This window comes from Aspergillus mulundensis (assembly GCF_003369625.1).
Source record: "Aspergillus mulundensis strain DSM 5745 chromosome Unknown scaffold_17, whole genome shotgun sequence".
Classification (NCBI taxonomy): domain Eukaryota; kingdom Fungi; phylum Ascomycota; class Eurotiomycetes; order Eurotiales; family Aspergillaceae; genus Aspergillus; species Aspergillus mulundensis.
In genome coordinates, this window is record NW_020797905.1 from 84,844 (window position 1) to 110,901 (window position 26,058).

General features: G+C 50.0%; 5 protein-coding genes across 5 annotated transcripts; 3 read left to right on the forward strand and 2 right to left on the reverse strand.

The window, feature by feature from the left end:
* Positions 1 to 2,558: 2,558 nt before the first annotated feature.
* Positions 2,559 to 3,389, forward strand: DSM5745_10811 (uncharacterized protein; the record flags this gene model as incomplete). Its single annotated transcript, XM_026752827.1, has 4 exons — positions 2,559 to 2,789; positions 2,882 to 2,911; positions 2,962 to 3,135; positions 3,189 to 3,389. 4 exons carry the CDS (start codon positions 2,559 to 2,561, stop codon positions 3,387 to 3,389), a joined length of 636 nt encoding a protein of 211 aa, XP_026598465.1.
* A 3,358-nt stretch (positions 3,390 to 6,747) lies between these two features.
* Positions 6,748 to 7,842, reverse strand: DSM5745_10812 (uncharacterized protein; the record flags this gene model as incomplete). The annotated part of the gene is made up of 4 exons (XM_026752828.1): positions 6,748 to 6,924; positions 7,059 to 7,444; positions 7,523 to 7,631; positions 7,702 to 7,842. 4 exons carry the CDS (start codon positions 7,840 to 7,842, stop codon positions 6,748 to 6,750), a joined length of 813 nt encoding a protein of 270 aa, XP_026598466.1.
* Positions 7,843 to 8,387: 545 nt separating this feature from the next.
* On the reverse strand, positions 8,388 to 9,845 carry DSM5745_10813 (uncharacterized protein; the record flags this gene model as incomplete). The annotated part of the gene is made up of 4 exons (XM_026752829.1): positions 8,388 to 8,671; positions 8,728 to 8,941; positions 8,995 to 9,570; positions 9,648 to 9,845. 4 exons carry the CDS (start codon positions 9,843 to 9,845, stop codon positions 8,388 to 8,390), a joined length of 1,272 nt encoding a protein of 423 aa, XP_026598467.1.
* A 692-nt stretch (positions 9,846 to 10,537) lies between these two features.
* On the forward strand, positions 10,538 to 14,372 carry DSM5745_10814 (uncharacterized protein; the record flags this gene model as incomplete). Its single annotated transcript, XM_026752830.1, has 3 exons — positions 10,538 to 10,741; positions 10,807 to 13,634; positions 13,886 to 14,372. The coding sequence occupies 3 exons, from the start codon at positions 10,538 to 10,540 to the stop codon at positions 14,370 to 14,372; spliced, it is 3,519 nt and encodes a 1,172-aa protein (XP_026598468.1).
* A 7,756-nt stretch (positions 14,373 to 22,128) lies between these two features.
* Positions 22,129 to 25,808, forward strand: DSM5745_10815 (putative serine/threonine protein kinase; the record flags this gene model as incomplete). The annotated part of the gene is made up of 2 exons (XM_026752831.1): positions 22,129 to 22,832; positions 22,892 to 25,808. The coding sequence occupies 2 exons, from the start codon at positions 22,129 to 22,131 to the stop codon at positions 25,806 to 25,808; spliced, it is 3,621 nt and encodes a 1,206-aa protein (XP_026598469.1).
* Positions 25,809 to 26,058: the final 250 nt, after the last annotated feature.

Consider the following 26,058-nt stretch of genomic DNA (forward strand, 5'->3'; position numbering starts at 1 on the left):
TTGCACTGGCAACGAGGACCTCATCCTTGGTTCAATGAACTGTCCAATAAAGTGAGGCGCTGGCTATGATGCTCCGAAAGCTTGGAATCAGGCTGTATGTGGAACTGTCGATTTTGAAGATGAAGCCACTGGGACTGTCTTGAAGAAGAGTCAGGCGCAAGAGTCCACAATAAGTGATCGAACATTCCATGGTGGCCATTGGAAGTGGAGCCTCCCGTCTGTTGACAATACGGAGTACATCATCGTTTGACAGCTTGGCGTCGGCCACGTTCTCTACTCTTACTGCCCACCAGTCTGTTTTCCGCCGATATCGCTAGTTCATGAGGCTTGGGTGGCTGTCAGAGGCGAGGCACGTACCAACCCCGTGTCACACTGCATCTTCTTCATACTGTTTTAATTTTAACAGCCCTCCGGCTGCCACCGGATGTCGACCAGCGCAAGAAAGGCACAATCTCACAGCAGCAGCAGCAGCTTACTGGAAATGTTTTCTTCCTCTTCGACTAGCCTGCGATCTCCCAAGAGCCTATGTACGCATTACACGCCGCAATGCTTCTCGCCAACTTTCCAAGGTTCACGACCAATGTCACTGGATTAGGATCTATGCATTGCGAGGGACACGGGTCGAAGGTCGAAGGCTCGACACCAGGAGCTACCAATGGAGCTTCAAACCCCCAGGCTGCATCACTCTGCTGGGGCCGCATACACACCACTTGCGCCAGGACTGAGCGAGAGTCGCCGTTACAGCAAAGAAATCCATGTTTCTTGTTACAACCCCGAAAGCCGTCCACGTCGCGTCACTTCAGGCGTCCGTGAAGCCGCTACTCTGCATTGCTGTACCCTACCACGAAGCCCCCAATCCCGACCACCATCTCTCGAGACGTTTTGATCGCCGCGTTGCCACATCTGCAGCCTCCCGATCAAGCAACCTTGCGTATCTGCAAGTCCGCCACGTCATGAGCTCGGCCACTTGCCGGATAGAAGCCCGTCAGTACGCCATTGACGACTTAGAGGGTTGTCGAGCACCCAGATACGGAATATGGCGTATAATTTGTGTCGTTCAACCCAGCACCTCGAACCGCATCCTTGCTACTAGCTAGTAACTATAGTTGCTACTTCCTAAACAGGGATATCACTAATATGCCGGACGCCCCGGGGCGCCTTGGCATTGCTCGAACGCCTCAGACACGCGTGCCGCGTCTTTGATCGTAGGTATTTCTAGCTCAATATTGAGTTTCTCATTGGTCAATCTATTCTTCCGGTCGTTATCAGCAATTCAGCGGACTTACTCCGGTGCCACGTGTTACAAAATCAAGACCAACTGGCAGTTGTTCTGCATTGTGACATGGGGGCGAAAGATAAAGTACTCCATAATGATAATGCCATCGCATACAGCACAGAGAGGGCCAATCAGCGGTTCCAGCAAGTACCTGAGGATATGGATTGGTCTGGCTAACAGCTCTTATCTGGTTATTGCACCGTGCCAATATTCCCGAAGCCAAGTTGTATCTTGGCTCTTGGCAGCGGAATCTCCCGCTGAAGAATTATCATATCAGATGGCAGGAACTTATTGTCTACAAGAGTGAAAGTCACCCTTTCGCTTCCTCTGCTGCAATGCATACCCCGTCTTGACTCTGTTGCTCACCCCAGAGTTGTCGTTTTGCAGAATTTGAGGAACCTAGCAAACATGTCGTTTTGTTGAATTTGAGGAACCTAGCAAACAAGAGTCTGACAGACTTTAATCTAGCGCTGAGAGGCAAACCATGGTGTAAGCGAGCTAAATTCGCTTCGTCATTTGCTTATGATAACTTCTGACCTCATCCAGATTTGCCAGCCAGCTGGAGTGGCTTCCCACCGGGGCTGCTGCCAGCCTTAGTGTTGATATACAAGGGCTGATGCACGAAGGATGCCATCCCCTGGTTGACCCACACTAGCAGCCCACGCTCAGGGTTCTCCTGTACCTATTCATGGACAACCCCAATGATCCAGTAGCGCTTACCAAAGGTTTCGAAGGATTACCGAACGCTTAGAACGGGGAAGGCCTAATGCTTTGCACACCCTCTTTCCTTTTTCATAAACCCAGAAACTCGTTCCACAGTTGGAAATACCCCAGCAGGTCCGACGATGACCCAAGAAGAGGATAGGCTATTCCAAAGAGACGTCCAACTTTTGTCAGCCGTGCGGCTTCGTCTGGATCAGATGTGCTGAGTGATGCGAGAAGTGAGGGACAGACAAAGACCAGTCAAGAACTGGCGGTGCATAGCGGCGCAGTTGCCTGGGCGGACGAACAAAGACTGCAGGAAACGCGAGCACAATGCTATAGCCGAGGGATCGAATAAAGGACATTGGACGCAGGATGAGATGAGGATCGAGCCCTGGTCGATGCAGTGAACGCACATGGAAAAGCGTGAGTGATCTTGTAAGGTTCAGAGCCCTTAACTCTCAATGAAGGGTCAACACTCTGTTCGTCTTGCAGGTGGACCGCAGTGCCCAAGGCAATGCCAACGCGAAACGCAGAGCGTACGTTCCTTCCTTAACTTCCCACTCGTATCCGCGTCAACATGCAGATTGCCCAACCGCCCAGTCAGCACGAGGCCCCGGCCTGCATCCAAGCTTTCTCCTTCTGCCCTCCATTGCTGTCGCCGCCCAAAGCCCCTCGCGCTCTATTGTCCGCGAAGAACGTATCCCCGATCCTACAACTGCCTCGGCTTTTGGCTATGCACAGGCAAAATGGGTCAGTGAGCAGATACTTCTTGATAGCATTCAACGCTCGCGCCCTCCCGTCAGATCCGGTATTGTCCAACTTGGGCAGATAAGCGGGGGCACAAGCAGCGGGGTGTGAAATCCGAAGGAACACCTACCAGCGCTACTCAGACTTTCTCAGCTCGTTGGCGCGCTTCCTGCCCTGGATGGAGTAAGTCGTCCCTCTCTATGGTAACACTCTACTCAATAATAGACCAACAGACGTACTTTTGGATTCCCGTCGGTGTTGCCGCGCAGGCCATTCTTGACATCCTGTTCACTTCTGGCGACGGTGAGTCGAAAACAGACGAGAACATCTACCACGTCGAGAACCCCATCTGTCAACCGTGGAAACCATTCTTGACGGCTCTTGCCACGCAGCTAGATCTGAGGAGCGTTGAGCCGTTGTCATTACATGATGGCTGAAACGCGCTGCTGCTTCTGTGCAGACGGACGAAGACCAGGAAGACTTTGGCCAGCTGAAGCCCTTCCTTGAGAGTGAGTTTCGCAATCTGGCAAGTGGAGGCGTTATTTTGAACACCACGCAGGCGCGCAAAGTGTCTCGCGCCTTGCGGGCCTGTAATGGGGTTGGGCTGGGCTTGGTGAATCGCTACTTGCAATATTGGAGGGCAGTTGGGGTTCTGGCATGAGCAACTAATTACCCCCTCACCTTTTCCTACTCTTGATTGTAATTGTGTACTACCATAACTTTCATACAGAGTGCTCTTGCTGTTCCTATATTACAGGTCCATTAGCTGCCCATTTTATAGCAGCCCCAGGCTGAACAGACTAAACGGGTCTTTGTCCTATAACAGCGCCAGATATACTCCAACAGAACTTGAGAAACGCAATGTGCTCCTTGACCTACTCTCTCAGCCAAGCGAGCCCCCTCCTGATCTGGGGAAATAGGTAAGACGTGGAAAAAGCAAACACAGCGCCACCACCACTTGCTCCCGACGTCGTGAATCACATTATCACTTCCAATCGTTCGCAGGACAAAGACAGGGTGTTCCCTGGCCAAGTCCAGTAACAATCGAGCTTGAGAAGGCCAAAGCGTACCTAAGCGTAATCGCACAGTCGTCGGGAAGACCCGGTTACTACATGATCCCACCAAGGCCCCGGGCACAGACCTTGCGGAGTAAGAGCTGATGGGATCGGGTTTTACCATGCCCTTGGCCCGTGTTTTGCTCATTCCTTCTTCAGCTCTTCACAGAGCTATGTCAGCAGAGGGAAGAGGTGGCGTATCCCGACCAGCCCAATCACCGACGCGTAGTGCGAGATAATCGTGTCGCCGCTGCTCCTGCTCCTGCTGCTGCCAGTGCCACCTGCGGTGTGTACTCCGTACAGCGAAAGAGGCGATGGTGTGCATCTGTGTCAATGCAATTGGGTTGGGCACGGGTTCCAACCTTAGTATGGCCTAATTCAATGTCATGCAGGGGTAAGGGTGTCATGGGTAACCATGATAGGGCCGAGGAGAGCATGTCACAGCTGCCCGGTTGCTGGTAAATGGCAGATGCAGGAGCATCCATGCTGCAGAACTTGAGCTCGTGCATCCTTCCACTATCAACGGGTCTCTGCGTTGCATTATTTGCTCAGGAGCGGCAGTCAGCCTCCACCCCCAGCCCAGCTGCCCCAGGTGCGATCTCGTGTTCGCCGCCTGCACTGCACTGGGGCTAATCCTCTTGAATTGGATTTGGTAGATAACCAAGTCGTTGGGAATCGGATCCGACTATCGGCGCAGCCACAACTCTGCGTCGAAGCCTCCAGTCAGCCCCCGCATCCTCCCCTCCACCTTTTCCCCAAGCAGATGGTCTTGTATTCACCTTATCGTAGCATTCTATTAAACTAACTCCAGCCTGTAAGCGACAGCAGATGACACCACGCCATACCCTACCATACCATACCTTACCTTACCCGTGGGAAGCAAAGAGGGTGACCTACTCCGTGACCATCCCGCCGTTGGCTGGTTCGCCAACATGCTAGAGTATGAACACCCAGCGATAATACGCTGGAGCTAGGTGTAAAATATATAGTAATAAAGGTTTATTATATAAATACTGTAATATTACCATATTTAGGCCGGATTTGCCGCCTAATGAACCGGATGACTTTCTTAGCGCGACCGAGTGAATCGGATGACTTTTTGACAAAAATGGCCTAAAGGAGTTTAGCGCCGCGTTTTGGCTAGTAATCGTAGACCCACAAAAAAGCTCGTTGGCCAATAGAACGCCGCCACGGCCAACGTCACCTCCTTCACCACCAAGGCCTTTACCTGGCGGGCGTACAAGGCCTYYGCTACACCCGCTACGCCCACTACGATCCCCAGTCTGAATAGCTTCAATTTGGCCGTGTTAGGAAGGAACTGGCAGGCGTACAAGGCCTACACCCGCTACGCCCACTACGATCCCCAGTCTAAATAGCTTCAATTTGGCCGTGTTAGGAAGAAACTGGCAGGCGTACAAGGCCTCTCGGGCGCGCGCGCAAAGTTATTTGTTTCAGATAATTACCCCTTTTTGAATTGACCAATGAGATTCCTGCATTCTATTGACGTAAATATAACTTTTAGACGTTCGGAATAGCTTCAGAATGCTCAGTTTAGTTAGGATTATGAAGAATCGATTTTGTTAAACAAGGGTACTATTCTGTTTGGCCGAGGTCGAGCCTCGGAGAACAATTTTACTAGTAAATTACTAGGCAAGTTGTGTGACGGGGCCGAAACAGGGCTCTGTCAGAAAGTCATCTCGTTCACTCGGTCGCGCTAAGAAAGTCATCCGGTTCATTGGGCGCCGGATTTGCCACTTATAGCTACTATATTGCGTATTTTAAGTATATATTACCAACCTAATACATAACCTTACTGTTGCCACGCCGCCAAGCTTTTGTTGCCACCCTTAGTAAAAACTGGGTGTACATACCCTAGCACACCTAAAAAACGGATACGTTGCGGCAACGTATTTACTGGATTTTAGTATAGCAACACACTAGCTCCAGCATGTTCGCTGGACAGCCAACTGCGGGATGGGAGCATGATATCTCCGAACCAGCTATTCCCACTTAGTGACCAGAGCTATCACATCTAGGCCCGCCATCCCTCGGGTATTTGCATGGTGCACTAAAAAGCTTGGTTGCAAAAAAATAGCCCAATCACCCACGACGCCAGAGACAATTCCCTCGCCCGATGGTATTAGGACGTATGCAGCGCGCTGAATTCGGTATGGCAGCGCGGAATATTAGCGGGCATGGAATCCTCGACCCCACAGGTATCGTCGGATTGGCGACCAGTTCAATGGATTTTGATGAATGTGAAACCGAGCTCGCTCGTACTGGACTCAGGAGTACAGGCGGGACGGGATTGTCTTACTCTCACCCGCGGTCAAAACAGTACTAACACTCCCATCCCGCCGTTGGCTGGTTCGGGAATATGGTGGAGTCAGCGTAGTCTTATCGTAACCACGTGATTTGCGATAGCATTACGATAACGCGATAAGCAACTGTGACGTCACAGTATTCTCTAAAATCTGTATGCACAATCAACACAGGAAGACGCTGGCAAAATGTAATCGCCCGCCAAAAATGCATCGCACGTCGTTTTGGTTCGATAATTTATTATAGATCATGTTTTTGGCGATGTATTAGCTAAGTGCAAGCTGTATTTTCATGTTTTCTATCTATTCTTAGCGAGGATATGTAAATGTGCGGCCGGATATGCTTTTCGGGGGGGCGGCAACAGATCGTAATGGATACGTGACGGGATTTTCAATATGTACTTTCCTAGTTATAGATTTAGCTTATGAATATAGATTTTTCTTGTTGCTTCATGCTATCAAGAGACCGGTTCGCCGGCTGCATCCCGTCCAAGGTTCCATGTAAAAAAACAACATAGGTAGAGAACATCGGTTCTGACAAGTACTAAAAAAAGGACAGAAATTAAGCTGTGGATCGAAGAGATGACATCCACCCCTGAAATGCTTATGAAATGACGGAAGTCATTGTAGAAAAAAGTCAAACTCAGTTGCCAATGTCCATACGACCAGAGGCACCGTCGCCCGCAACCCTCTCCTTGGTTTCGACTATCTCCTTGTCATCCTCATCTTCCAGCTCATCGTCTTCGTCGTCTTCGAGATATCTCACTTCCGCCCCGGCGTCGCGAGCGTGCAGACAGTATTGATTATTAGATACACGAAACTATCTAACTCATCGGCCCGTCCTACCTAGCGGCGATGAACCCACGGGTACAAGTACCCGTGGGGATGAGTTTCATCATCCCGGGAAGGTGCATTCTGAGGTAGTTCGAACTGTATGTATGCGTTGCCACACACGACTCTCAGTTTGTAGATAGACCAGGTGAAGTGCCAGTGCACTTGGGGCAACGTCAGATAGTACCCATAGAAGTCTATCACTGAGAGCATCTCTTGTACACCTTCGTGTTCATGAAGGTTTCCAATGTGAGTTGGACTAGGATGATGCATGATCCAATTGCGTATGTGGCGGTTGAGGTGTTGGATTGCGCATGATAATGCAAAGCGTTCCACAGCCATTGCTCTTGCTGATACGGGACGTGTAGGATGGACGGTTTCCGGGAGTTGAACGAGATCGTCTAGCACAACAAATTCGTTCAGGAAGGTATAATACGTCGTTCTGGGGATCGGCCAGCCGGAGGAGACGTTGGTGTTGGTGATAGGCATGAGCAGAGGGTTTTGCAAAGCTAGATAAACACAAAAAAACGTGTTAGTCTTATTATTCTGTTTCCTAGGATTGTGCTCTATTGCAAGAATTCAATTACCAGTGTTTGGAGAAGAGTCCGGGATGTTTGAGGGGCCAGCAGCTTCGTGGTCAGCGGCGGCCAGAGGAGACTCGGAAGTAGTACTAGGGCTGGACAACACAGTGTTGGACTAGGAGAAAAGGGCAGTGGTTAGCAAAGAAGTTCGTGCTTCAGGTAGGAATAGTGCTAGGTAGTATTACCTCTTCACTTAGGAGAGTCTCTTCAATTTCAAGCGGTCCAGGTGATGGTGTCTCTTCAAGCTCGACCGGTGGTGGTGTCTCTTCAACAACGCTGGGTGGCCATTCAGGAGAGGATGTTGGTATATCGTAAGACAGAGGCATGGCTGCTATCGTTTAGAGGAATAGGAATCGATTATTGCAGAGGAGAGTATTCTGATAAACGTAGGTGGTTGTTTTCAGAAGACGAAGCTGGAGGCAGATGCAGGTGTGTTGGGATAAGAGAGGATGAGCGGATCGCGGAGACTAAAGGTAAATAAAAAATGCTGCAGTGTTTCAGTTTAAGGTAGCCAAATTTCCGTTGCCAGACACAAGTTCCCTAGATTTATCATACCTAGAGGATTCTGCAATTGTGAATTAGCTCTCTGTTACAAATAAACACACTGCAAAGGTTAGAATCAATAGACGCAGACCTCACCTCCAGCCTGGAGGCATTTGATTTGTATAGTTATATAGCTGGAGCTCGAAAACAGTATAATCATCCATCAACCCGACGCCGATCCTGTCCTGATATTATATAACACTGTTAAACGCCGATAACTAAAGCAAGCTCGAGGAAATCATCACGCAGACATGTTACAATGTAAAGAAACACCAGCAGCAGCAGCAGCACAGTTCGTAGTAGCAGAAGGGGAAACAAGAAATACATTCTAGTATTTCTCAGCTGTCGGTTCCGATGTTTTCTTTGGAAGGGCAGTTGGAAAATACTTCGTTGCTGGGGGCGGGATATCTTTCCGCTTCCGTTTTTTGCTGGGCCGTTCACTGAATGGTAGCTCTTTGAAACAACCTTTGTCCAAATCGGCGTATTCCTTGTCTGTTGCTAGGTGATTCCAAAAGTTCAGCAGCTCCTCCCATGCAGCTACTGAAGTTCGGTCACCGGCATCACATAGATCATCGTAGAGCTTCATCTCCGCGGCTAGATGTGCATAGATGTCTGGATAATAATTAGTCTATGTGCAGGATGGGACGGCAGCAGTGCTAGGGACTTACACTTAATAAAAAACTGGCCGTATTCTGAAGACTTGTCGTAGTCGATAAGATCTCGTAACCAGTACCAGATCTGAAAGAAAACAGGGGCAGAGAAGGCTTTGAAAAAATGGTCGACCAGCTTCTGCTTCACTTGAGGGGAATTACCAGTAAGATCAAGGTAGGAGACAGCTGGTTGCTCCGCACGCGTCTTTATTTTCATCGATCTAACATGATTCTGGCTGGGTTAGTTAGACTGCAACAATACTAAGAACAGCTTGGGGTACTTACAAGCATCCGCTTCAGTGTCCGTGACTTCCAATTACGACATGCATCACGACAACGTGAAAACGCATTGGTGAAACCGAAGCTTTTCTCGTCAGTTAGAGTAAGCTCTTTGCGGATAATGACATCCAGTCCGGCGTTGTAATGAAACTGGATGAAATAAAGCCATCGGAGTCGATGCATGAGAGCATTCCAGCGGGCCACAAACTCCTCCTCATGCTGGAGGGCACGGGGGTGTTTGATTCTGGGCATTCGCGGTGGGGAGGGAATGATTGTAGCTAGATCTGCCTCCTCGTCGACAGGGCCATCCATCTCCGTTTGTGGAATCTCTGGCTCATCTTCCGTGCCCTCTGGGGTTCCAGTCTCCGCGGGTGTTCCATTCTCACTGCTCTCCTCTGCAGGTGATGTGTTTGATGTGGTGGAAGCAGCTTCACGCCGTTCATGTAGCTGAAAGCGGCGTAGAGACTCAGATTCGCTTTCAGATTGTTGGGAGCGGCCTGGGGATTCAGATTCGTGTTCATGGTACTGGCGTTCTGATGGTGTTTGAAACGTAGTATTCAAACGTTTGTCTCGTGAGGAATTCTATAATTGTTAAAAAAAAAAAAGTTAGCTGTCTTTGAGTTGTCTTTGAAGATAGCAAAATGTCAGAAACTAGGTACCTTTGTTGGCTTCTTCTTAGCAGCAACAGCAGCAGCGATATCTGCCTTCTTCTTAGCAGCTGCAGCAGCAGCGAGATCTGCCTTCTTCTTAGCAGCTGCAGCAGCAGCGAGATCTGCCCCACCTGGGGTTAATGTCCGTATTCGCTTTGGGCGGCTGTCCCGATCGGTCTCAACAGCTGGAGATCTTCCTCCTGCCATTACGACGGGATGAGATTCTGCCGCTACATGAGATGAGAGTTTGAAAAGGACAAGATGTGATTAGATTGAGCCTATATTGAGAAAGGGATGACCGGCCGGGGAATGACAGGCCTAGGTGAATGGAATTGGAAAGGTTGGCATGGATATTGGCTAAGGCGGATAACTACGGGAGTCTATAGCTAGTAGGCGGTAGACATAGCGGGGCTAAGCCCTTATCATCACATGACCCCAGACCCACCCTGATAAGAGCCCGGCGAGAAGTGCGAAAATCATCTCCATTTTCCAGATTGCTTGCCTTAGACGTTTTTTCACCACCTTTCAGAAATTTTTGAAATCGAGAGGTCGTCAAGGTCGCTGGCCCAGGCAGATTGTCCTCTTTGCCTTTCCCTACCCCGATTTGTCCCTGCCTGTCCCTGCCTGTCCCTGCCTGTCCCAGCCAGTTCTAGGATCAAAAAAACGGCCTTGGAACTTTTTTAATGCCTTGCCCAGATCTGTCCGCACCTGTCTCTACCTCTTCCAGTTGCTTCCCAATATCAGGTACGCGCATCTATCCCTGATGAACCAATATTATGTTTGGTGGTGGGAGTGTGTTGCAGGATATAAAAAAGTACATTGCTGCGTTTCGCTGGGGCTAACAGCTGCTTCTTCCTAGCATTATGGCACGTCGACTTTTTCGCCGGCCCAGGGAATATATGTTCATGGAAATTCTCGAGGACACTCGGCGGGAAGAAGCGCGTTCTTTGGTACCCCCTGATCAAAACGACGCGCCAGATGTCCTCGAACATCGCCCGCCATTTTCCGAGGCCCAGCTTGACCCGGAGGTCCAAACGGCAGACAACCAGGTAATTGATGATTGGATTGAGACCATTGAGCCTGGGGTATTGGACCAAAACATGGTATGCGTGTTCTATGCTTGACGGGTGCCTTTTGTGCGATGCTGATTGTTTCTGGAAAAAACTAGGACATGAGGCGACCAAGAACCGCGAGCCCGTCCCATCGGAGTGACCGTACAAATGGCAGTGTGGAGGAAATCATGGAAGAGGTTGAGGTTATTCCGGATTCCGAGATCACACACCAGGACGCGCTGTTTCTGATCGAGGAGGCGGAGGCGGAGGCAGCGGCAGTGACAGATGCTGTCCAAGATAGCTTCTTTGATGCGGATGAGGTGAATAATGCGGAGCTGACTGATGCGGACGAGGTGAATGATGCGGACAAGGTGAATGATGCGGAGGCGAACACTTCTGGAGATGCCTCTACTCCTGCTCTTGTGGATGCAATGGATATAACTGATGCGTCTGGCACGATTGAGATGATTGAGGATACCAATGTGATGGAGACAGATGCGGCTGAGGATGCGGTTGAGGATGCAGTTGAGGATGCGGCTCCAGATACGGTTGAGGATGCGGCTCCGGATGCCGAGTTAAGCGAGACTCCTTTTGGTCCAGGCACAATGCTGCCCCCGAACTGGGTGCGCCGTGAGGATATTGATGAGTCGGAAGAAGTGCCCCAACAACGGTGCACTTTTACACTGCCTTCCTTTCACCTAATGCTCGGATTATGGTCACTTAAATACAACATTACGCAAAGTCAGTACAAAGCGCTTGTTGAAGTGCTGCAACTCCTGGATGATGTATCCCTTATTGCATCACTCCCTGCTTCCCTAGGCCAGCTTAAAAAGAATACCAAAGGTCAATTCCGTTCCATACCTTTGCGCCGTGTTAAGGTGCCTGTGGTTAGTGCGAAGCTACAGACACTAAGTGCTCCGGACAAAAGACGCGCGCTGGATGCTTCGACATGGATGTATTTCATTGATCCCATTCCCCTTATCTCAAGTCTTGTGAAATCCCCGTCTTTCATGCAGCAAATCCACCAAGGTATGGCGGAGTTTGTCGATGTGCCCACAGAACTCTGGCACGGCGTTGCATGGGGTTCTTCAGTCCGGACAACCTCCGGACAGTTTGCACGGTATCCTGGGCCTGTTGGTGATCGCGCTGCTGCGCTCCCATCAGACTTTGTCTGGTACAGATGTCAGAAGCTCAATTGTGCTTGTACATCTGACTCCCGTACACATATTGGCCGAATCAACTGTGTTGGCATTAATCACACATCATATATCACCGAAGTGCGTTCCGGGGATATTGTTCTTCAGCTCCAGGTTCTTTTAAAGAGTTCTGAAGTGCCAAGCACGCTTGCCTTGACTGCTCGACGTTCAGGGTCCCCAATAGATTTGATGGAACTACTTATCCACGAGGACAAGCATGTCTTGATTGCAGAACATCAGCTCCTCTCCCATGAGCCTCGCGTGACTCTTGATTATGGATACCAAAACCCATTATCCCAGCCCATAGCATCACCAGCTGGTCATTTCATCGTCCGGCGCATCTTGGACAAGGAACACAAGCTTCGGGCTCTCTACCTATCCTCCCCCCATCGTGGTGAACAAGAAATCAAAGTATATGGCCGCCAGCACCTTATAGATTCTTTTGATTCAAGCACCCCGCCCATCTCCCTCCCATACCAGATGTTCATGGATGGATTCGGTTTGTATCGGACTACATACAAATCTCTTATGGGCATCTACCTTATCTTCGCAGGCATGACAGTGGATGAGCGCGCAAAACTACACAACGTCTTTGCAATCACACTGGGTCCATACGGGACAAACTTTAGAGATGTGATTAAGAACCTTATTGCACTTGGCAAGCTTGACGCAGGGATTGAGGTAATGCATGATGGCGCCATGCGCAAGGTCTTCGCGTTCGTCCTGGCATTTCTTGGGGATATGCCGCAGCAGAATGTCAACTGTGGTCTATTAGGCCCTACTGCTCATGTTTCTTGTCGGTTCTGCCTTGTTGACGAGTCAAGCCGACATAACCTGGACATCAATTTAGTCAAGCTTGGAAGGTACCATAACCAGACCTCACTTTTGCATCAACTTGCGCATCAGAAGACAGGCAGAGAAAAATCCGAGTTCTGCCGGAAGTATGGTCTAGCGTCTCTCCCTTCACCCCTATTTAAGATAGCTCCCGCTCAGATTCTAGAGCGCTTCTTCCCAATTGATGTCTGTCATGCTGATGGTGCTGGCCTGAGCCAGATGGTACATATCCTACTACTCGAGCACGTACTTACTGAATATGGGAGGACCAGATACCTCGCTGTCCTGCAACGCTTCCCTTTTCCAGTTGGTTGGCAGAGATTGCAGTCGCCTCTTACGCACATGAAGTCATACCGTCTCCAAGAGCATGTACGTGCATCGATAGTTGCTCCTTTGTTACTCCGCTGTTATATGGAGAGACATTGGATTAGTGATGCCTTCTATGAGGCATTGTGTGAGCTTTTCAGGGAGAGACAGGATGACCCCAAGGATATCATCACCAGTGTCTTTGCTGCTGTTGCCCGGAGTAACAGCGCAATTCAGCAACGTTCCATGAAGTCCAAGGACCGATCTCAGCTTGAACATATAATCAAGCAAGCACGAAGCGGAGTTCAACATATAGCCGAAGCCGCCGCTATTGCAGCAGAAGAAATCACACCATACCAATCTCGGTCTCGATCTCGATCCCAGTCTGTTGCAGTGACAGCATCAGATTGGGAGACAACACCAGCCAGCAGTCAAAGTAGCCAAACTAGTCTTGCATCGGGGCGGCCAATTGAAACCAAGAAGAGCAGGGGCATAAGAGCCCTTCAGCAGCGGCCTAATATGCACATAGGACTTCACTATCCCGCGCAGTCCGCTGAGTATGCAACTCCATGGAACAACAATGTCCTTGCTGGAGAACACAAGAACAAGTAAGTCCACGCAATCCATAGTTGCTTAGCACTTCCAGTCCATCCTAGTCTCCTGTTCTGAATCTAAGTCTCATGTTCCGTCTCATATTAATGGGGAAGATCAATATTTTCAGCTTCCGGTGTTCCTGTTTACATTAAATTTTGTACCCTGACTTTTCTTACCTGTTCTGCGCATGAGCATTCTAGATTGCCTGACTAAATGTCATTTCTACGTGCACTAAGGACAAAGACTAACAATTTGCTATTCCTAGGGTGTTCAAGAATCGAGTCCGTTATACAAATCACCGCGAACCTGAACGAGATCTGCTTTCTAACGAATACCTTCCTATATCCGTGCAACTCTCTCTCAACGGCGCGATAGAGGATAATAATATCCCAACTCCAGAACTTCAGAATCTCGCGCAGCGCTGTCCGATGGTCTTCAAAGCAATGTGGCCGCTTGGTTTTGGGCTATCGGAAGAGGACAGGGACAATGAGGAAGAAGGCTTGGGGTACTTTGGCCTGGTGTTATCACCAAATCCGCTTTCTTACAAGGACATTTCGTTGTCGTTCGCTGTACCTGGCAGCAAGGTGCAGGCTCAAATGGGCATCCCAAAGCAGCTCCACCAGGCCTCAGAACTCCATTGGTTTATTGACAGCATCTGCTCGGCGTATCATGCTGAATACAAATTCCCACCCTTTATGGAAATACCAAACAATGCCCAATGGTACAGGCGGGTCGCTATGAGCACGCAGTAAGTGGTGGTTGGATTTATCCTGTTTTTTTTTTATTTCACTTTTGCCTCTCGATGTCATTCCTAGCCGTGGACTTTTGCTCTTGCGCAATACTGTCTACCTTAAGTGCATTTACTAATTTGTTCTTGATGCTTTTAGGGGCAGGCGATATGTGTTCCAACAAGGCAGCGTTGTCACGTACCGAGGAGCTTCCATGGGACAGATTGAATTATTTTTTACCCATCAGCTTGCAGACGGGAAACGGCGAGCGTTCGCGCTTCTTACACCGGTGATTCCACACCAACATATCCCGCGTGACACTGTTTTGGATCTATCCTATGTGCAGAGAACCAAAGAGAAGATTGTGGTCGGCCTTCAGTCTATTGGAACAGCATCCCACTATCTAGTTCCGGTTTCAAACACACCACTAGCGGCGCTACTCCAATCGACCTTGGATAGCTTGCCACCTGCAGATAGCATCACCGACACTACGATGATACACTGTAATTGGAATGTGGAGTTTTTCTAGCTAGAAATACGGCGGCAACTTAGGACACGAATGCGGATGTAGCAATTGCTAATATATTTTAATACAAACGGATCAGACTTGATTTGATGGCCGGGGGACAATATGCCATAGAATAGATACGCACAATGATTATAGGTGGTCTTATTTATACTGGCCAAGGTAACTTAGGCAGTCTATCGAACTTCGCCCTCGTGCATCACAAGAATCAAACTTACTACACCAACTTCTCCAGGTTTAAGCCCCGCGAGAAGAAGCTCAATCAAATCCGTGGACTTAGGCGTAGCAGAATGCACGAAATTTGGCTGGCGAGGCGGAGAGTAAGGGTACCCCCTTACTCTTTTCTTCAAATTCCAGAGGTACATAAAATTAGGTGGCAAGCCCATACAAAATTTTGTACCTCTGAAAGAGGCCTTGCCGACCCCAAAGCTAACGCAAATTGTGCGCCTTCCTCCGCGGCGACCAAGGTTGTCTTCCCTTGTCCACACTCGTCCTGCTCACGGCCTAATTGCACCCATCAACTCCAAGGACAATTCCAAAAAGATCCTCAGCCATACCCAAGTTTGTCCGCAGCTGTCCGTGGCTGTTTTTTTCAACGCCTAAAAACGCCGCAGCGCATTGTTGCTGGATGTATCCTAATGGCCGGAACTCTCAAGCAGGTGTTGACGTGTGTTGCCGAGTACTGCTAGGTACATCCTCCCTTTCTCGCCAGGCTTTATCTAGGCCTTGATTTCCTGTTGCAGCATTAGTTCTCATGGTGTTTTTAACCAGGATCCTAGATTTTTTGTTCGCCTACCTTCGAGAGCACCTAGTTTGGACCCAGCTTGCATCCTGGTGTTTAGCAGCAGCTAACCATCTCCAGGATCCCCGCAATGGCGACGAACATTTCAACCCATCCAAAAATTGAAAGCTGAGTCGACTCTATCCAGGCAGTGGACAAAGTATCAAGGAAACAGGCAAGCTAATAGACTCTTACCATAGGAACCCGAGTTTTCGCCTTTTGCGGTACTGCTTCGTTCATGCGGATATTATGCGGTCTGATTCAAGCAAGAATACGGATAGACACCCCCGGACGCGTTTTCAATTCCTTTGCAACACCAAGAGACAAGCCAAATAGCCCGAGGTTGTTTTTCGATTCCGTGATAGGGTAATAACGTGACGGAGAATGGAGGGGGCAGATTGTGGTGATGGATTAAGAGCCCTGGAGAACTTGATGCTTAACAGCTGCTTCGCGGACGCTTTGAAGATGCTGATTGGGCTGCAACAGTGAATGGAATGATACCGAGGGTGATGCCGAGGATGATGCGGATAACACTGACCTGGAATATGCTGCCCAGTGAATGGAATGATGCTGAGGATGATGCTGATGTTGCCCAGGTGTTGATGATGCCGAGGGTGATGCCGAGGGTGATGCTGAGGATGATGCGGACAACACTGAAGATGCTGCCCAGCGGACGATGATGCGGACGATGATGCGGACGATGGATGATGATGGAAGTTTGACTCAGGTACAGTAGATAGCGGTGCGCTTTGCTGGTTTGTAAACTTATGCAGCAGTCACTAACTTGCCTGTGCTAATGCGGTAGGACTCCGGGCGTTTTACAATTCAATCTTGGTGCGTTAGGTATGCTATGCCTACTTCTGCTGGTTGTTTCTGCTGCTAATTGTGCTCCTGATCAAAATAGTAAGTCGAACATGCGACGCAATTCATTCTGGTAAGCTCTCACGTACCTGTTACTTACAAAAAAGGTGTTGCTAACTTGTTTCTTTATCTAAATACATGTGCCTGATGCTATCCCGACGTCCAACGGGTCATCCCTGCTCCGTCTTCCGAACCAGACACCCCTTGTCGCGCGGATTTTTTTTCATCCATCCCTTGGAAGTCACGACACTTGCTGTCCCTACAAGGCAAATTACTGCGGTCGGACTTACCTTTACCCATCAAGGTCACAAGACTGCTCTATAAGGTAAGTTTATGCGAACGGCGGATGGTTTCACCGCGCTGACTGACCTTTCATGACATCAGCCTATCAAGGTCACAAGACTGCTCTACAAGGTAAGTTTATGCGAACGGCGGATGGTTTCACCGCGCTGACTGACATTTTCATGACCTTAGCTACCCCGCTCGTTGTGACCTCATCGATTTCCGCCGGCCTCCGAACGCATACCGTGGTTGGGGAGGAAAACATCCTGTGGAACATGCAAGAATGTCCCAAGGCACTAGAAATATGCCTGAACTATGTGAAAAGCTAATTTCGCCAAGGCTCAGCTGCTCGTGCATCCATGGATTCATCATCGCTTCCATGGATCCCTCACACATTGTCCAAGGACACGCAAACTCAGTACAGGGCGATACGGTGGCAATTTGATGACGCGTCGACTCACCCTCCATCGGCATCACGCGGAACGCCTTCCCTGGATACGAGCTCGTGTTCAAAGATGGCGTTCCATGGCGCTCCAAACTCAATACACAATGTGTAACAACGGACAGCGATTTCGACCGACTGCCCGTAGCGGTAGGTCTTTGTCAGCGACGCGGGATTTTCTCGGCGATTGTGTCGGCAGCTCCCGACTTGGCATTGGTTCGGTAAGCCGGGATCGACTCGGACGGCGGCGCACGGGCCCTTGACATCTCGGATCTCTGTTAGTGTCGGACATCGGCGTCAATGTCGGCATCGAATCGGCATCTCCACCCACATTTGTATTTATCCTGATCCCGTAGCAGTGTCCTATAGCCTATATAGTTAGCCTAGACAGTGAATAGCGCTGAATTGAAACCGTTGGACCGACCTATTAAGCGCTACCTCCGCAGCACATAAACTCCGGGTGACTGCGCATCACCAGCAGCGATTACACCGCGTTAATATCAATCTGCATCATGCGCGACACATAAAATTGCCTGCAATCCGCATCCGCAACGTTTGTCACATAATTTTCAAGATACATTGCGACCTCAGCGATACGGATGATCTTGGCAACGGGTTTGACGGGCGGCAACAGATTGACCTGGATACAAACTCTATTTGCGGATACGTAACCCAGCAAACCTGTATCTACCACTGCCAAACTGTATTCACCCAGTGATCTATAGCAACAATCACGCATATCTGCTGCAAACGCAACGTAACCACTTCGCACTATGCATCTACTTTGCTGATACAGCTCGAAAATCAACATGTATTTTCATTTTGCTCTAATGAAGTATGTATTGCGAAGCGCTTTATGTAACCAGAGTCAATATGCTGGACCCAACCTGGCGCAACTATATTCCCGAACCAGCCAACGGCGGGATGGTCTTAGGGCCATCTTTAATTGATGCTCGGATAGCTTGATGAAACTAGTAGGTACAGGTATCGGAGCTATGGCCACCGCGAGGTGACGGTATGTAGGGCTAGAAATTGGTTGCTTTATTTAGCATTGTTGTAAAGTTGCTGAGGAGGCAATAATATAGGCATAGCAAGCACATACGACCACAGGGTGTGGAGAACAGGGCTTCCCGTCCGCTCAGCCGTACTTAAGCCACACGCCGGCTGGTTAGTAGTATGGTGGGTGACCACATGCGAATCCCAGCTGTTGTATGTTTTTTGTTTCATTTTTCGCCCGTTAATCTATTAGTAGCAGAAAATGAATCAGACGTGATGCTAGATGGAGTTCCCTAGTCCGAGGCTTATAAGTGCATTTATGTTGCGGAGCAGCCAGGCTCGAGCGAGGCAGTCGAGTTGGAGGGTAAGTAGCGTGCTCCGGGATCTGATATTCGACATTCATCAATAAACACGCCAAATGAGCATATTAGGCGTTTGCTTGTTCTCCAGTTTATGGGTTACATAGAATCGGGAGGTCGGTTGAATTGATCTAAATACCTGGTCAGGATTGTGATTTTGATCCCTGAAGGGCTTGATAGGTAATTCTATATGTCTATACTCTATACTAGCCTATCGCGGACGGATGGCAAGCAATCTACTTAGTTGAGGCGAAGGGTTCGTCCTTAAAACTATTCTTAAGCGTAGAGAACAGCAGCATTTATCCATGACGTATGACGCATATGAGCAAGTCTTTCTAACTCGGGTTGTCGGGATGTGCTAGCATTGTACAGCTTCACGGCGTGGAGTGCCCTAATCTATGGCCTGCCCAGGTTGCCCAGGGTGATAGGGTAGAAGATCCAGAAGAAAGATATGCTTTCCAAGTTCCCTGAGACCAAAGCTACTCCGCACAAATCCTATGGGACTTAACCGTGCCTCACGGTAGTAATCGCCGACCATGGACGACGATGTATCCACCGTTGGTGGTAATATAGAGAGACAGGCGAGGTTAGGTAGCTCAGTGCGTAACGTACTAGTACCGGTTGAGCCACAGGGAAGATTGAGAGGTACGAGGCTCAGTTCATGCTCATGCGTCTGGTCATGGCACGGCGCATACATGACGTATACGTAGTGACTCTATGTCGTGAGTAGTCCTGCCTTGAAAGCCAAAGTCTGGGCCCTGGCGGTTACTCTAGTTCTGACAATGATAACCCCGAGGCTACCCATGGTTGCCGGACATGAACTGATTGGGCTTCAATGACGTCAAACCAATGGGAAAATTGAGTTGATGAGCCAATCTGATAAGGTAATGGTTCAAATCCTGGGGTTTGAAGTTGGAGCTGCCGTTGGAATAATGAGGAGAAAGACGCTTATCCTTTCAAGTTGAAATCTCCAAGTCAAGCTAGCGTGTCATGTTCCAAGTTTCACTTTGAACTGTCAAGTTTAGCGGCCTGCGCCGACCTGGATCGAATGGCTTGCATTAGAGGAAGCATCAATCATTAACAGTTGGTTCAGAGGATTTCGGCCCTGTCCCCGTAGAATGTACGGGAATCAAACCGAGAATTAGAAGTTAGAACTTGAAAGGCCTCCGAGTGGAGCTTATTTCCGCTGCGTTTAGTTCAACCGCTCCTCGTGGGATGATCAGGCTGCTATGCATGAGAAGGTCGAGGACGGTTGATTTGGTTCATCCAGGCAAGCCGATCCTGTGGCATACTCCGTAGAGTGTGCTGCAGGAGTTCGGAATCAAGAGCCAATATCAAGACCCGGCTTTAGCCTCGGGTGAAAACAGTGGGCGACTCAAGGCTGAGCACAGCCCAAAGGATGTTCCTATTAGTCGAGAAGCGGAAAAGCGAAAAGAAAAAGCGAAGCTGGAATAGTTGCCAACCTTGAGCCATGATGAAGGATGATGATGGATCATGGTTGTGTTTTCCACCACTCGGTTTGCCACCAAAGCTACCGCTCTGTTTGTCCCAGCCTTGGTTTACCGTAGACTAGGTATTTAGGACTTGGAAAACACGACCTTCTGGAGAAGCTCTACGGCAGCGAAGCCAAGCGCAACTATCATTGAGTCGCATGCGAGACTACCGGTACTGTCGCAATAATGGAAATCATTGGTTGCTGGCCCTTGTCACGAAGTAAATTACCATGGCGATCGGCCAGAAGGTCAAAGAAAGTAATGATGAAATATGGACGAAGAGTCTGTATCCAGTATCCACCGGCGGTCGAGAACGGACGGTGCTGGGTTGGACCCGCGGAACGCCCTTTCTCGATCTTGATAAAAGACACGCTCTAAGTACTGTCGTGCTATATTGATTGATACGGAGTACGGAGTATTGATGGTCATTGATGCTGCTTGTCAGCGATATCTGATCGACGGTAAAACGAGGCGAAGGAAACCTCATGCTAGGGGCTGCATTAAGAATGCGTTATCGGGCAGGGATGCGGTTGCAGGTGTGGTTGAGCAGTTCCTTAGCACGTTCCCCGTCCATGAGGAAGGCAAAATTGAAACACGCTCCAGCCCATGGCCATGGCCATCACCACCGATGATGGTAAGTAACCATGGCTTGCTGCGAGCTTGAGATTCCTCGACCAACATGACGATGGAAACATTTGGCTGTTTATCACTCTACCCCGCACCTAGAGATGATAAGGGTGCAGTACTCCGTGCTGTGAGTACACAAACCGCAGGCGAAGCACTCCGTCATCACTACAACATGCGATCCAAGTCGGATATACCTATCATACTCCGACTCCGTACACTCATGGCTGGAGCCGTGGATTCGAGAGTGGAGGAGACTCAGTCTTGGGGACCCATCGGCCGAAGCCTAACCCTGTTAGTGCGGTAACTTATTGAAAGATTTCTGTAAACCCTGTGTGTAATGGGAATATCAAAAATCATAAATATTAATAGTATCAGACAGTCGATCCTCATCCTGGCTCCATCATAGCGAACAACTGCGAAGGGGTTCGATGCGACCGCGGAGGCACTGAACAGCAATCCCAGCAAGCAGACAATATTATTATTGTAATTTATGGAGAGATAGACAGCGTTTCACTCTGACAGTGGTTGTATCTCTTTGAAAGAAAAGTCTGGGAAAATTCAACAGGACCAGCCGGCACATTCTCCTCTTCTCCTTCTCCGTCTTCGCTTCTCCTCCCATCGCTTGAACTGATCCGCCTGGCCCTGGACTGGACTCTTCTCCAGTCTTCTCGTTCATGACCAGCGCTTCTTCTCCTCTTCTCCCCTGTCACCGTCTCCTCCCCTTTCGATCCATCCTCCTTTAGCGTCTCCATCCTGTGCTCCCTCCCTTTCTCCCTTCGCGGCCGAGTGTCTTCCATATTTGTTCCTTTTCGCTGCTTTGCCCCTCTTTAAACTTTCTGCTATCTTTTTCACCTTCGCCTTTCACTTCCAGATATTAATATTCTTCGTGGTTGTCGGACCTTGGTGCCCTCTTTTTATATTCTGTTATATAAGTGTCATCGTTATTACACCCCTGATCCTATCCTTAGACGCTCTCCGGTCTGTTCTCCGCCCTATACTCGACCGTTTCTTCCTCCGGACTCGCTCCGACTTCGCCGAACATCTCCGTCCACGGTCTCTTCAATCCTTGCTTCGAGCGGAACTACAACCGACTACATCCTGGCGCTGTAGTGGGTTGGATCTCTCTAGAACTAAATACTCTGTCCGTTGTCCGGTACACGACCTTCGCAAGGCCGGCCTTCATGACGTCTGCCGCTTCCCTTCGAGTCGATCCGTGAGAGTAATGCCGACCTATTCGATCATACAGTCGGAGTCCTATATCATTTCACCTGAGTTCTTGGCTGATTGGGGATTTTGAAAACAAAGAGACCGGCGGAAACGAACGAAACTATTGCAGCGAAAGTACAGGGACGGATTGGTAACAGAGGATGCGCACACTGCGTTGGGGCAGTGGTTCAACAGCATAAAACGATCATGAAGATGGCCGATCGGCCGCCTTCAGAGTTCAGCCTCGAGGAATTCGCGACTGCGGCGGCACCCCAATGTGGACAGATGTCGGAGAACACCCATAGGCGGGGAACAAGCAAGAGTGACTTATCTGCCGGTTCCCAGCCTTCAAGCGATTTAGACGTCGGCCGAACCATTACCAAGCCATCGAACGCAAAACTAGCCCCTTCGAGCGATTCTCTGGATGGTCAACCGCCTCTTCGGCAGGCATTCCCTCATCTCTATCATTCTTCCGGGGCCTCTCGCTCACCTTCGACCCGAAGCTCGTCTAGCTCTCTTCAAGCATTGAACGAGGATACAGTGGTTGATGTCAGGTCCGACCGCGGTATCTTCGGACGGATCACGTTATCGCGAAGGACATCCTATAATCGCCAGTTGGATAGCGGAGGCGCTGAATATCCTGTCTACCCGGATCAGTCTTATGCCGTCCTTCAGTCTCAACAACATCCAACTTACCAACCTCCATTTTTACGCAGCCATAGCTCTTACCCCTCTGAACCTGTTGAAAAACATGCGCATTCTCGCGGCGCCCGCACCGCAGGCAATACGCCTATATCTAGCCCGGGCCTGTTCTCTGTCCGAACTCCTGGCCTGACACCACCGGGATCGGATGGCGAAGAGCGAAGCAGCAACTCCTACCTCCATCCGTCACATCTTCAACCCCCCAAGGAGTAAGTTCTCGAACCTCCCCACTACGCCGCATGCTCACAGATACTGACTGTCTGGATAGGACACATTTTGTTGAAGTGGACAGGGACCACGTAACTGGGAATAAAACCATCAACCAGTATGAAATTCTCTCCGAATTAGGTCGTGGTGAACATGGCAAAGTGAAACTGGGCCGTAATTCGACCACAAAGCAGAAGGTTGCGATCAAAATTGTCCAGCGATACTCGAAACGGCGGCGCCTAGGAAGGCTAGGAGACGCCGAGGACAAGGTCAAAAAAGAGGTCGCTATCCTGAAAAAAGCACGCCATCCGAACGTGGTTAGTCTGTTAGAAGTGATTGATGACCCGAACCGTCAGAAGGTCTATATTGTGCTCGAGTATGTCGAAAATGGCGAGATTATATGGCGACAAAGAGGCCTTCGCGAAATCGTGGAAGTCGACAAGGTCCGGCTCGACCGCGAGAAGAGCGGTATTCCGGAAACACCAGCATTTTGGGAAGAGAGCAAGCAGTACATCATGACGGCACAGCGTATCCGGGAACAGCGCGAGAAGGCAATGGAGCGGCGCCAAGCGCAAGCAGAGCATGCGCAAAAGGGACCCATTCCCGCTTGGAGTTTGGAGCATGGAGCGGAGTCGGATGATGAATTGGGACCCGAACTCGCGATCGCTCGTACGGCCAGTCGCTGCCTTTCAAACCACGAGGAGACGAATTCGTCGCCAAGCCATTCTTTCCTCGGGTCCCAAGAAGCTGCATTGGCTGCTATGGAAGGCACTATGTACGGGGCCTACCCGGATCACCCGTCAGATAGACGGCGGTTCAGTTCGGCATCCAGCAACTTCAACTACGCGCCATCTGAGACAGACTTGTCCCCCGCAGATGACGACATGTCCTGGGTGCCCTGCCTTACTTTGACGGAGGCGCGCAATGCTTTTCGAGATTCTCTCCTCGGCCTTGAATATCTCCACTTCCAAGGCATCATACACCGCGATATCAAGCCGGCGAACCTTCTAGTCACCATAGATCATCATGTCAAAATATCTGATTTCGGTGTTTCTTACTTGGGACGGCCCATTCGAGATGAGGAGGAAGAGCGACTTGACGAGACAGATGTCACGACGGAGCTGGACGATGCCCGAGAGCTATCCAAAACTGTTGGCACACCAGCTTTTTACGCCCCCGAACTTTGCTACACCGGCGACGATTTTGTAGATACCCTTGGTGGCGCACCTCGCATTACCGGTGCCATCGATGTCTGGTCCCTAGGCGTGACGCTCTACGGGATGATATTTGGCCGATTGCCATTTGTCTCAGACGACGAGTACAGCATGTACCAAACAATTGTGAAGCAGGATGTTTTCATCCCGCGCAAACGTTTAAAGCCTGTCCAAGTGGATACCGGCACACAATGGCCCCATACACCCGAAGATATGCGAGCACATAACGAGCTGGCTTACGAGGACATCGATGAGGAACTATGGGATTTGTTGAAACGACTGCTGACCAAAGACCCAGTGCGGCGCATCACGTTGAAAGAGATCAAGCACCATCCTTGGGTTCTTCATGGTCTCCCGAACCCTAGGGCATGGGTTGAAGAAACCGATCCTGCCTATATGAGCAAGGGCAAGAGGATTGAAGTCTCCAGCGAGGAAGTGACAACGGCCGTCAGCAAAGTTCCCTTCATTCAACGGGTGCGGTCCAATGTGGCGAAGTGGTCAAATTATTTGACCGGAAGGTCGAAAGATAGGGATAGTCGCAAACGCACGCCTAGCGCAAGCCCTTCTGTTGATTCGGTGTCCACCTCGAGCAGCAACTCGCAAGGAAAGCATCTTCTCTGGGATGGCCGCCGGTCCAGTTCTCGCAATGATGATGAAACCTTCTCTCGGTCAAGCCAGTACAACAGAGATAGCGAGCATCCTCTATCGCAGAGCGTCACAGTGAGCCCAACTGCTACTCCAGAGGAACGACCTTCCTCTTTGGCGCAGGATGCCGCTTCTGGCTATTTTTCTGCTGCCAATCGCACACCTCGCCCCGGCCCTCCTGAGCGTGCAATGTCAAACTTATCGACCGCCGAGTCGTCCAAGACTGTCAGGGCATCTGTCATGAATAAGAGCCACTCTGTACCTCTACGGCCCGCTACGCCCGAGCTGCCAGGAACTTCAGGAACCACAAATTTCGGTGGTATTCTTGGCGGCGCAAGCCGCCGATTGGCGAGGGGCCTGCAGCCAGGGGAACGACCTTTCCCTGGTGAGTTCTCTACTGTGGAGGAGGATCACCATTCAGACCCCAGCGTCGCTCTGAACGTCACATCCGCGGTTGAGCAGATGCAACCATCGACTTGGCAAACAGATGGAGAGCCGTTCACACTTCGCGAGAGCCCGGCATCAACGCCTGAGCACCGGCGCAAAATATCCCACCCCCTATTAGCTGTTGAGCCCCTCAACCTCACCAAGGAGGGTTCATGGCACATCAAGGGTAGCCGCTCCGACCCACTCACCGGATTTTCTGCAGACCGCGAACATCGAGGATACACGGGCGACGCTTCTCGGAAGACTTCGGATGGCTCCGCGGAGTATGTCAAAGACGGCCTGACAACTTCACCTACATCTGCAGTCACCATGTCTTCCTCTTCCGTGGACGAAGACACCAGTGGCATGTCGCAAAGCACATCGCATCCAAGCATTCCATCCGTTATGTCGGGAGCATCGTCGCTGTCAGAAGATAGGTACAGCAAGGAGAACGACTGTGACGGAGTGGCACAGGTGCCTTCAATTCTTCGAACCGGTGAAACAGTCAAAGCACGTCGGCGCAGTACATCACGCCCACCAGAGGATGACGAATCTCGTTACTACTGCGACGACGAGGAAGAGAGCGGCGACGATTCCGAAGATGAAGGCCTCGTTTTTGGCAACAACAAGCCCGCCAACAAAAAACCAGCAATCGTCATGGGCAAGGCAAAGCCAGGGCACGATGCAGGCTAATTGTGCCCCTATCATCATACTTGGGCTCGTCGAGCTCTTTACTTTTACCTTATTAACGGCCGCCCGCTTCAACCCTATTTGACATTTTAATTCAGAGCGTCTCTCGCCTTACCAAGCTCTGGGATTCATGTGTATATCATTTAATTGGGACCTTCTGGCTGCATTTTTATCTTCTTTGCGCGCATACAGGGTACCTGCAGAGGGTTACATTGCTTGTACGTATATTTGCATTGGTGGCAGGCTATCCTTC